The 13,459-nt window shown below is 34.5% G+C and overlaps 1 protein-coding gene across 3 annotated transcripts in view; it reads left to right on the top strand.

Moving 5' to 3' along the window:
- Sec6 (Exocyst complex component Sec6) overlaps window positions 1-13,459 on the top strand; it is a 478,173-nt gene that overhangs the window by 418,451 nt on the left and 46,263 nt on the right. For all 3 annotated transcript variants that reach the window (XM_090405049.1, XM_090405048.1, XM_090405050.1), the window contains exon 19: window positions 10,601-10,712. In XM_090405049.1, the coding sequence (XP_090261175.1) occupies window positions 10,601-10,712 (112 nt within the window). The remainder of the gene's footprint in view (window positions 1-10,600; window positions 10,713-13,459) is intronic.

Genomic DNA, 13,459 nt, shown 5'->3' on the forward strand with positions numbered 1-13,459 from the left:
CTAAGGTAGTTTCTGACCTCTGGAATGTCGAGTATGAGGAAAGATTGAAAAGATGTAATTTGCAGAGACTAGTGGAGAGAAGGAAGAGGGGAGATATGATAGAGACCTACAAGTTGGTAAGGGGTTGCTATAGGATCAATGGTGGAGAAGTTCTACAGCGAATAGTGGGAGATCAGGGAAGAACCAGAGGTCATCCCTGGAAACTGTATAAAGAGGGTGTGAGTAGGGGAGTGAGAGGCAGGTTTTTTTCGTGCAGAGTTGTGAATGATTGGAATGCCTTGCCTGAGAGTGTGGTGTCTGCAAGGAGTTTGAATGTGTTTAAGACCCGATGATGAGATGTGTGTGAGATAAAAGGACCTCCTAGATGAGTCTTTGACTCCATGAGGTCTTGTTTAATAATAATAATAATAATAATAATAAGAGAAAGCAAGAGATACAGTTAAAGAAAATATAATGAAGTTTACCGATTCAAAGTTTTCTCAGTACAGTTATCATCCAGATGAAAAGAAAATAACTAACTTTCGAATCAAAAATGATAGGCATGAAATTGAAGTAATGGAAAGCAACTGGAAAACATGTTGAAAGTTTATTTTTCACTAGGTTAGACTATAATAAATTTAGTTTAATCCTTTATCCCAGCGAGAGCAAACAAAGTTTGCGCCTGAAAATATCTTCAGGACTGAATATAGTGTTGTACTATCTTACCTGGGTAAGTACAACAGCTTGCTCCACCTTTGCTACAAGTTGCCTGGTGTTGTACTACTTACCCAGGTAAGATAGTACTACACTATATTCAGTCCTGAAGATATTTTCAGGAGCAAACTTTGTTTGCTCTCACTGGGAAAAAGGATTAAACTAAATTTATTATAGTCTAACCTAGTGAAAAATAAACTTTCAACATCTTTCTCTAAATCCAGAGTAATTTAATAAAAAAAGGTGGCAAACCTTTTGGCAACACCTATAGATAAAGATGACCTTGCTGCTGCTTCTGCCTGGTATCTCCAACCCTGGCTCCCACTGAAGAGACCTCAATAAAGGTCGAAACTAGTCTGGGTAGTGGCCAATCCCCTAATGTATAACAGTATACATATCCACATGGAGATGTGTTTTGCATTATGTGAGATACTGGGATAGGAGTGTTGGTAGCTTGCTCCACCTTTGCTACGAGTTGCCTGGTGTGGTACTACTTACCCAGGTAAGATAGTACAACACTATATTCAGTCCTGCAGATATTTTCAGACACAAACTTTGTTTGCTCTCACTGGGATAAAGGATTAAACTAAATTTATTATTACAACTGGAAAACAGTTTCAAAGAAGCAGGTTACACAATTGCTTCTACACAGATTGAGGACCTTATCGGGTTTATTCAAAATTTAAAAGTTAACGACTTACCAGTGACACTTCAATAATCATAACATCTGCATTGTTTCATTAAATGTAGGAGGATTCCATAGGCAAATTAAACAAGAAACTATATGGAAACTTATGCTTCTCCATAATATCAGGTTTTTGTTTCTCCAAGAAACATACTTCTGCTGATATAAAAAGTTTAACAGATATCCACTTCTTTCTTTCTTATTGGAGCTTTGGAAGATTTAACAGGGCTGGAGTAGGGGTTCTTATTCTTGCCCCCCCCCCAACCTTCGGTCATTCTCTAATATCCAAAGGGATACAGAAGGGAGAATCTTGACAATAGATTGCAAATACTGTGATGTGTAATAAGGTTTATAAATGTTTATGCTCTATCCACGGAACAGTTAGAAAATTCTTCCAGGAATTGGAGCCATATTTATATGGCACCTACTACATCGTAGCAGTTGGAGACTGGAATTGTATTGAAAACCCCACATTAGACAAAATAGGAAGACACCCCAGGTGTGGAAAAGTGGGATATGCACAGTTAAAAACATGCATTGACAATGCTCAACTAGTAGACATATGGAGGATTTGCAATCCTCCATATGTCTACTCCAGGCATACACATACATATTCATGTATGTGTATGCCTGGAGATTAGGATTGTGAGTATTGGTACTCATTTTGATTGAATTTATATCTCTTCTTCCCTTATAAATAGGATAATTCAGATAAAACATCTTGGCATCAACATGTCAGATCATAATCCAGTTATACTTTAGTTCCACTGCATGGAAAAATTAGAAATCTCTTCTGGACCATGGAGACTTTCACCAAATTTTCCGTTGATCTTTTCAACTAAATTCCAGACCCTCTGTTTGAATTGGAATAATGTTACCTGGAATTGGAATATGTGATTAAAATTCAAACAAGCAGTAAAGAAGAATATGATGGAATGGGAAAAGGAACAGGCTTTCCTCAAAAGGAAAAAGTTGAAAAACCTGTATGAAGATAGAAGCTGGTTTGTAACAAACCAACACAATGGTATAGAATGTAGCAACATCATTAAAAACATTAACATAGAGATAGAACAGGAAAGGCTGAAACAAGTAGAAGAAAGAAATTTTAAGACAAGAATACAACAGCAATTAGCAGATAGCCCTTCAGCTGCATTCTTTAATAGGCAATTTACAAAATTTCGCAAAGATAGGGCTATCACTCAAATCTGTGTTGATGGAGAAGACATGCCCACCACTAAAGACATCCTTGACTCCTTTCAAAAACACTACAAAAATCTGTTTGAAGACAATAGTTGGAAATTATAACTCTTGGAACATTGATGGCTTTCCTGTTCATATCCAAGATGGGCTTGACAGTCCTATTACAGCATCAGAAGTTACCACAGCCTATAAAAAATGCCAGACAAGAAAATCCCCAAGACCTGATGGTCTAGGGATAGAACTTTATCATAAGGCCTGGGATTTTATTCTTCCCATTCTAGTTACACTATTTAATTCCGTTCTCTCATCAGGACACACACCAACAGGGCCAGCGGAAGCAGGCATGCGGTGCAGACGGGCACCGCTACGAAGGGGGCGTGCAGCCGGGGCATGGTTCATAAGTTTTTTTAAGAAACAAATTTTTTATCATAAAAACAAAAAATTCTTTGAATGATCAATATTAAAATAAGGCCGGATTAACTGAATAAAAATTTAAAAATATTGTATATTGCCCCCTCTTTGATCAGCCGGCTGTTTAGGATTTTGCAGCGAGAGCAGGCTAAATGCTTGCCGGCAGAATGTTGTGTCTGCTGCAGTCTATCTAAAGTGAAATGGTGAATGGTTTTTATGTGCAGAAACGAATTTTCGTACAAAACATTTGTTGCTAGTTAACCAGTGATATGGTACACATGTCAGTAAGCTACTGACAGTAGCGCAATGCGGACTTTTATTTCATCTCTGTGTCATGTTGTGTAATAATTTCTTGTGGGTATAAAATAGAAATGGAATCAAAAATTTAAAAAAAGTTATCCAGTGCACAAAATCGTAAGCATCATGCTGCAAAAGAAGCAGATATTAAGAAACAAACTGAGGCTCTTAATAAATTTGTTAAAATATTAAAATCTTCTGATGCAGATTGTAACCAACTCGCTACATCAGAAATCAGAGTTGAAGAACCGTGTACATCATCTAGTTTGCATGAAAGTACTATTGCAACTATTGAACAAGATAACAAGATACGTGATTTAAGTGAAAAACAGTTAGGAAAAGATGTAGTTGACCATAATAAATTTAGTTTAATCTTTTATCCAAGTGTGAGCAAACAAAGTTTGCTCTCTCCACTTGGGCCTGGCTCCCACTGAAGACACCTCAATAGAGGTCGAAACTAGTCTGAGTTGTGGCCCTTCCCTTAATGCATAACATTAGACATATCCGCAAGGAGATGTGTTTTGCATTATGGGAGATACTGAGATAGGAGTGTTGGTAGCTTGCTCCACCTTTGCAAGGAGTGCCCTGGTGTTGTACCACCTTACCCCCAGTCCTGAAGATACTTTCAGGTGCAAACTTTGTTTGCTCACACTTGGATAAAGGATTAAACTAAATTTATTATACTCTAACCAAATGAAAAATAAACTTTCAGTAGTTGACCATGAAACTAACACATTCTTAGTCTCTGTAATTTAGAAGATGAATGGAGAAATATTGATGAAAAATTATGAGTTGTTTTAATTGAAATGGGGCATGTTCAAAACAAAAATATAATATATCCCAGAGATATATATGGTCGTAAATTTGGCGACACATTATAATAGAAAAATGGAAAACGGGGAGCTCGTGCCAAGAACATGGCTCATTTATTCTGAAACTTTAAATTCTGTTTTTTGCTTTTGTTGCAAACTTTTAGCACCTACTCAATCAATTAGTCTTGTAGAAGGTTATAACGATTGGAGAAATGCAAGTACAACTTTGCATAGCCATGAGACTAGTTTAACTCGCATCAAAAATTTCTTAAAATGGAAGGAACTTGAAAAAATTTAAAAAACAAAACTACTGTTGATTGCCAGCCTCAAAGCATGTATGGAATGGAAAAGAAACATTGGACGAGTGATTTAGAACGCTTGATTGAAATTAAAAAATTCCTTGGTGGCCAAAATTTAGCTTTTTGCGGATCATCTGATAAATTATATGAAAGGAATAATGGCAATTTTTTAAAATTAGTCGAACTGTTTGCGAAGTTTGATCCCATTATGGAAAATCATGTTGAAAGGGCCCTACAACGAAACAGTAGAGTACACTATTTGAGTAAAGACAGTCAAAGTGAAATATTGGAAACTTTAAGTAACACAATCGGAGATACAATTTTATTATCAATTCGAAAATCTAAATATTATTCCATAATTTTAGACTGCACACCTGGTGCATGTAAAACAGAACAAATGACCATTATTATTCACTTTGTTTCCTGTGACAATGGAATTGTCAAGATCAGGGAAAACATTTTAGGTTTTGCAGATATATCAGATTCCACAGGATGTGGTTTATGTGCAACAATAATGGAAAACAACTGGAAAAATGGAACATTCCCATTGAAGACATGAGGTAAAGGGTATGACAATGGGGCAAATATGGGCTCCAAAATTTGCTTTTGAACAAAAATCCTCTAGCTTTTTACGTGCCTGCTCATACTCTAAATTTAATCATTAATGATGCAGACAAAGTGAATGCAGATACAATTAGTTTCTTTGCAATTATTCAAGAAATATACAATTTCTTTTCATTCTCTTACAAACGTTGGGCAATCCTTTTAAAGTTCGTAAAAAATTTAACATTGAAACAGCCATCAGAAACTTGATGGGAAAGTAAAATTAATGCAATCCGCCCTCTACGATATCAGTTAGGAGAAATTTACGATGCACTTTTTGAAATTATAAATAATGAAAATTTTAATAAAGAAACTCAGCATGAAGCACAAACATTATGTGCTAAAATAAAGGACTACAAATTTTTTTGCTCTCTTATAACTTGGCATGATTTACTTAACAGAATAAACCCTTTGAGTAAAATGCTTCAAGACAAAAATATGAACATTACACTTGTTTTAGAATCTATCGAACACTTAAAAATATTCTTACAAGAGTATCAATCAAATACAAATTTTAAAGAAGTTCTGAAAACGGCAAAAGAACTGAGTGAAGAGGTGGATGAAGAACAAGAATTTAAAACTGGTACAGAAGTTCAACAACGAAAGAAGACACGACAATTTGACTATGAGCATCATGACGAATCGCCAGAAGATAAATTTAGAGTGAATGGGTTTTATACACTTCCAGATGTTGCAATGTGTTCGTTAATAGAACGTTTTGAACAACTAAAGACATATTATGAAAAAGTTGTGTATGGGGGTGCAATATCCAGGAAAAAGAAAGTCACTAGTGGAGTGCCTCTGGGATCTGTTTTAGGGCCATTACTATTTAACTTGTATATTAATGATATTGGCGAAGATTTGGATGGAGATATTCAGTTGTTTGCAGATGATGCAAAGTTGGGACGAACCATAAAGAGTGGTGAAGATGTTGTGGCCTTGCAAGAAGACTTGAATAAATTGAGTGATTGGGCAAGCAAATGGGGATGTGAGTTCAATGTTGCAAAATGTAAGGTTTTAAAATTTGGAAAACAAAGATGGGATGCAGAATTTATGCTTGGTGAGAATATATTGTTGGAAGTAGAGGAAATAAGAGATCTGGGGGTGATAGTGGATAAGGATCTAAAATTTAGGGGACACATTGCCAAAATTGTGAAGACAACACAAAGACTTCTGGGAATGATGCGGAGTGAGAGGCAGGTTTTTTTTGTGCAGAGTTGTGAGTGATTGGAATGCCTTGCCTGAGAGTGTGGTGTCTGCAAGGAGTTTGAATGTGTTTAAGACGCGGTATGATGAGATGTGTGTGAGATAAAAGGACCTCCTAGATGAGTCTTTGACTCCATGAGGTCTTGTTTAATAATAATAATAATTTCAATTTCTTATATAGATTGCTGCAAATTAATAAAGAAGATTTACGAAAAAATTGTGACGATTTAGAGATTGCTTTCCTGGATGTTTTTCGGAAGGATAATTTAAATATTCAAAACCTTTTCGATATTCTTAATTTTATTTTGTCCGATAATATATCTTTCCCTAACTTTTCACTTGCTTTAAGAATACTATTAACCTTACCTGTTAGTGTAGCGAGCAGTGAACGTTCCTTTTCCAAGTTGAAAATTGATTAAAACCTACTTAAGAACAAGTATGTCACAAAAAAGGCTTGTTAGTTTGGAGTTAACAGCTATTGAAAATGATATATGTGCGGAATTAGACGTTAAGACCATTATTTCTAATTTTGTGAATATGAAATCAAAAACCCTAAAATTTTAATTTAAAAAATTTCAGGTATATTTATGTAATTTAATGTTATTTTCTGTTATTCTGTAAAGATACTTATATTAAATGTTCTAATTAAGTCTGAATTCTTTTCTTATTTTCTCATCTATCTTGAGTTTCTTTTATTTTCCTACAAGATAGTTCCACTTATAAAAGTTATTTAAAAAATTTTACAAGTTACTAAGAATTTAGTAACTTGTAAAATTACTAAATTTTTTAAACTTTTTTAGTTCAAATAAATTTTAACTTTAATTAAAATTCATTTTAATTGTGTTAGCGTTTCAGGTCAGTGAGGCTATAATCCCTGTATCATTATATTCAACGATTAAAGTGAAGTGTCTTTATCATAATTTGCTTTAACTTTTGAGAATTTTTTGAATATTCGGGATTTTAAAGATTATCCTGCCAAGTCAACACCCCCCCCCCCCCGGTTCGTTACATTTAGCGAACCAACGTGTGACTATTCTGTCAAAATTTATTTAAGAAATTTCAGCTAATTTAAATGTTTATTATTGTTAAAGAACCACACATGCCCGGATTGTTACAAGGATGCTTAGATAGAAATTGCATGTGGGCGGCAAAGACCCTAGCGCAGGTTCTGCATACCAAGTGAATTTGTAGCAAGCCATACTGTCCTCATTCCTAAACCTAATAGAGATCACACCTTAATCAGCAGCTGGAGACCTATTTCTTTATCTAATACTGAATACAAGATATTTTTCTGCATTATCAATAACAGGCTCAAAGTGGGAATGAAATATATAATTAAAAGGTGTATGGAGTACCAGGTTGAGCAGTAGAATTTAATTATCTCTGCTACATGATCTAATCTGCTTAGTTAACATGAAAAAGCAGTCAATGGCAGTGCTATCAGTAGACCTTACTCAGGCATCCCTTTCTATTCCACATCCTCCAGCAAATTGGTGAGGTAAAAAGCTGCTGTCCATTATCAAAGGAGCCTATGCCAATTCAACTACCCACCTCTTAGCTAATGGGTTCCTGTCAGACCTGGTCAAAATTTGAAAAGGAGTCAATTTTTTCTTAGTCCACTGTTTTTTGCATTGATTCTTGAACCTTTCTTACAGGAAGTCAACAGCACATGGTATGTGAGGAATAACAGTACCTTCAACTATGAAGGAAAATGAGGTATTAGCATATGCCGATGATGTAGTGGACACTTTGAAGGATAATGATTTCTTATATATATATATATATATATCTTTTTTTTGTATTTTGGAAAAATTCAGCAATATCAGTGGCTTAACTACTAATGCAGACAAAACAAAATTAAAAGTTTCTGGAAAGTGAGATCTTGGAGGCATTCCTTTTGGACCCCAAAAGAGAGACCCTCCCCCTCATTATACTTGGAAATGTTAGAAGACTGGAAAATAGGGCCATTCTCCTTTTCTTCTAAAGCCATAGTACTCAAAACCATAATCTTTCCTGCTCAGTTGTACATAATGCAAATATCACAGAAGCTGAAGGAAAGCAATTATGTAGTAAACCTCTGCAATTTTTTTGGTCCAGCCAATACCAAAAAGTTAAAAAGGAATTTCTTCGACTATCAACAAAGCATGGAGGATTTGGACTTCCAATCTTAAAATTCTGCTATTTAAGCAATACAGCTTCAAAAATCCATAAAATATTGCAAACTAATCACACACGTTCAGACCTTCTCCAGTATTACCTGGGTTTTCATCTTCCCCTGTTTGGAGTTAATGATTATAAAGGTCCAAAAGCTGAGATTGTTCCTGAATACTACAACACTCTGTGCTTAACTCTAAGACTGCTAAAATACTCCTGAGTAAAATTTGGTATAAGGAAATCTTTAATCTTCTTCACTGCGAAGTTCCACAGTTGGGTACTGACAACAATATTTTGTTTCATAACTTGAAGTTCCAAGGGTACCCTAACAGGAAGGATCTTGATTGGAGAATTGCATATGGCTGCTTTCCAATCATTGCTATCAAATGGAGGTACTTTAACATCGGAGATCCAATCTGTGACATCTGTTACCAATTGGAAACAGTAGAACATGCATTCTACAGCTGCCCTCTTGTTCTGCATATTTGGAACAGATTATGTAATGTGTTGGGTATTCCACTATTTACAACAGAACAGGTTATTATTTTATAATACCTACCACCTCTCAGCAATGGGAAGAGAATTTTGATTTTTATAATTAATGAATTAAAATACCATTTATGGAAGGTTAGAAAAAAAAACATGGATTTGAAAACCAGCAATATGACATCCGAATGCTTTATAATATTATATTGTGGAAATTTTATTGTTCAGTCAGACATTTTTTGTATTTATAAAGAAGCATTCTAGGAGATATCAAATTTATCACAAGATGGTGTAGACCACTCACATTATGCAATATTCACCAGGGGGAGATAAAATTCTGTCCGTTCTTGCTATGAGAGGTTTTTAAAATATTCCATCCTCTTAATTCAATGTAGTCTTATAGTCAGTTGCAGGGATGACTGGAAATTAATCCCAGGCAGAGAAGGCCAACTCAAGGCGTTTAACCCAGTTGGGGCTAACCACCTGTGGTATCAGTCATCTTTGTGCTTTAGTTTCAATTGGTCTTTTGGTTGTTCATCTATATGAGATTGGTGAAAAAGGAAAACTGATAGCCATTGGCTATATGATGATATAAAAGAGCTGAGGCCTTTTCTCTCTCTCTCATACTATCTATCTGTCTTTTTTTCTCCTAATACTATCAGGCTCTCTTGCACCCCTATACTAACTACTCTAGGCCTATGATAAGCAACCCTTTACTTTTTCACCTCAGTAAAGGTCGAAACTGGTCTGGGTAGTGACCCTTCCCATAATGCATAGCATTATACATGGCTGCAAGGAGATGTGCTTTGCATTATGGGATACTAAGGCAAGTGATGTGATGTCTTCCTTATACGAGTTGCCCCAGTCCTAAAAATACTTCAGGCGCAAACTTTGTTTGCTTACACTTAGATAAATGATTAAACCAATATATAATTTCTTGGTATCTTTAATTTGTGGTTGACAAAGTATTGGAGGCTGTGCAAGTAAGAAGTATGTCCAAGAATTGGATGAAGCTTGTCTTCTCCTTAGAAGCAGTTTTAAATGTGAACACCTTTTCAGGAAAATTTGTGAAGCCCTTTTACACTGACCTAATCTGAATCGGAATGATTCTCCCCCCCCCCCCCCCGAAAAAAAAAGTTTGGGAAATTTTCATTTTATGTACATATCAAAAATAGTTTTTTAAAAAACAAAATTATTATTTTAAATATTATTTTTATGGCATGCACAACCATTTTAATTACTAAACTGATTATTGTATTTACCTTGTATTCTTATTCTTTGAATTGCTTGTTGTTTCCACACATTGATGATGTACTGTTAATTTCAGTATGAAATATCTGTGCTTTTCTTGTGGTTATTGTGGTTTTTCATTGTCTGATTGTTATGCCATAGGTACCTTTAAAGATTAAATTCATTTTAAGATATCCATCTGAATTATAATTCAGAGTGCACTTGATAAAAATTCAGTTCACTTTTGAAATTCTATATGATTACAGCTGAAATTCTATATGTTTATACCTATTTGAAATCCAGTAAAATATCTGGTTAAATAAATGTCACTTTCACTTAATATTTATAATCTTATACGTATGTTTTTTAAAAAACATATTTCTCTTAAAATATTTCTACATCTTCAGATATTTGTGTTTTTTTCATATTTTTGTTATTTTAAGGTCAAAATTATGAATTATAGCTATTAAAATGATAATTTTTAAGCAGATATATGACAAAAACTGACATTGCATCTTTTACAGGAGAATTACTTTAAAAACATATGAGGAACGTTTGCAAGTAGATGAGAAACTGAAATCTGAGTCAACTAAGCTGAAAGCTCTGTTTTCAAGACTTGATCCACTTCATATTCAGGTGAACTAATGTTTTACTGAATATAGTTTAACTTTTGGTTAACCAACCAAAAGAGAAGAAATTTGGCAAAGCTATTTCATTTTTATAATTTCTCCAATAGTAATAGCATATCCTGTATTATGCTAAAATTTGTAAATTCTTATGAATGAGTTAAGTTCTACAATTTTTTAAGTGTGAAAATTTACATTATTTGAAAACTAGCTAAGAAAATTAGCTAGTCCTAATTTACATTAAAAAAATAGTATGAATTAGTAAGAACAAACATTTCTTACTTATACTTTTTTTCTCTCTGAATGTGATTCACATAAACTGTAACTGAAGCAAACAAGTTTTATCAGATTAAAAAGTTGAAAGGAAAGCTCTTAAAATGTACACTGATGAATTAAGGTTTTATATATATATATATATATATATATTAAGTTTATGTATGCACTTCATAAGTATAGAATTTGTTAGTCTAATTCACTGATTCTAGACAGTTTCAGTGTAATATGGTGGTATTATATGCCAGATTGTATCTGGAAAGCATGCCTTAATTTAGATTATCCATTATTTTTTATAAGTCTTTTAGGAGTTTTTCCTTAATGAGATGTTGATCAATCTATAGTACATTAGTGCTATGGATGAGCAAGAAGAAACTTGTTCACATTTAATTTGAAGAACTGGAACTTTAGTAGACTATTTCAGAGATCAGTAGTATAATTAATGAATGAAGGAGGAAAAATCTGTTCTGGACACTGGGAATTAAACTATGAAGGTGTGGTGAATTGCTGCTGCATGCATTTCTATGAATTTGAAGAATTATTGATGATTAGTTTCTATAGACGTATATATAGATCAAGCAGCAGAAACTACAAATGTCTGTGAAAGTAAGAATAGTTATTAACTTATATTTGATGGCTGGATGGATTTCTGATTTATATAAGCTTTAAAAGTTGTTCAGAGGTACTTTTTACCCTTAGCCGAAGTAATACCTCAAGCTCTCTCTCTCTCTCTCATTGGACAAGCCTTGCATTGCCAAATCATTAGAAGTCTCCAGATCATGCATAACAAATAAATGCCTCGAAGTCTAATCTCCTCACTGTTCTTTCAGTGGAGGTGAAGACAGGCCTGGCTGGCAGCTTGTGCAATATACACAGGCACCGCAGAAGAAAAGGCACCTAAAAGATGTCAAAAAATATGAGATAAGAGTTTAAACGAACAACGAATGGTACAGAATAGTACATATAATTATGAATGTACGTCGTCTTCCGTTCGGGCTCCTTCAGATCTTCCTGGAAACGAACAAATAAATTCTGAAATTGTATCCTGGACCCGATTATATCATTGTAATTTTTGATTAAAATTTACGAAAATATACCTAAAATAGTTCTTTATTTTTTGATGTATCATAAATCAACTTATGATTAATTGTTGAATTCCATGTAAAAAAAAATTTGTATAAATAGGACTAATCTGTAGGTAACATTATACTGTAACACCGTTTTCATTTGTTTTTCATTTCCTGTTCGTTTTATTCACACTTTATTCAAAAATAACTTTTTTGGAAAGGCGCTGAACATTAATTGCACACACAAGAAAAATACTAAGTGCTGGCGCTGGGTGAAGATAACTAAGTTCACTTAGTTATCTTCACTCCCACTATGCTACCGGAACACAGTCCTATATAATTTCCTTTGTTCTGTTTCCTGCATTTGAATTATTTCTTACCCTTTCTTTCATTCTATTTTTGGTGATTTTCTTTGTTGCATTTTTTGTGATTTTTGTTTTTGCATTATTTCCTGTGATTTCTTTATTTTTTGTGACTTCTTTTGTTCTCTTTCTAACAGTTTCGTTTGTTCTGTTTCCCATGATTTTCTTTGTTACATTTTTGAAATTTATTTTGTGTTATTTCCCATGATTTCTTTTGTTCTATTTGCCTGTTGTTCTCCATAAATTAATAAATTACGGTCTCCATAATTTATAAACATGAATATGTATTTCCCAACCACTAGTGGGAAATACAGCACTCTATTCTTAGTCACATCCTCTGATGAAATTATCAGATCTAAGACTCTCGGTTCGCTTATGACCTTCTTTAAGATTTAAGAGCTATTTTGACTATTCAGGTTTAAATGGACTGGAGGAGTGGGCAGATGAGTGGGGATTGGGTTTTACGTGACTATATGTAGGATCTTGGAATTTGGGGATCCACAGGTGGAAGGCTGCATATTCTATTCATGGAGATATATCTGAAGTAGATGAGGCAAGGGGTCTTGGGGCGATTATCAGTCGAAATTTAAGTTTTACGACATATATTACAAGGGCCTTGAGGCAACCCAGGGAATTGCTGTAATACTAGACTTTGACCGGTAGAGATAATTATTATTACATGACACCTCCAGAGAGTCCAAAGACTCTGTTGTATAGATCTTAGGTCAGACTTCAGCTGAATTTCTGCGCTCAGGTCTGTTCACTGGGATTTGAGGGGGTGGGGGGGATGAAGTGCCCTTGGAGGGGGGGGTGGAGCCATGGATTGCAGAAATGATGTCAGGATAGAGCAATGTTGATTGTGAGGACAGACTGAAGACATGTAGACTGCAGAATTTGGCAGATAGAAGACAAAGATTGTGGTAAGAGACTGAGACGTTGACTTTTTTTTGTGTGGAGGATGGTTGGCCATAGAATTAATCACCAGATAGGGTGGTTAAATGTCCAAATAGTGAACAGGTTTAAGGAGTGATGTGTGATAGACTTTGTGTTGTCTA

Source organism: Typopeltis vanoorti, chromosome 15 (genome assembly GCF_054136105.1).
Source record: "Typopeltis vanoorti isolate ZY-2024b chromosome 15, IOZ_Tvanoo_1.0, whole genome shotgun sequence".
Lineage (NCBI taxonomy): Eukaryota > Metazoa > Arthropoda > Arachnida > Uropygi > Thelyphonidae > Typopeltis > Typopeltis vanoorti.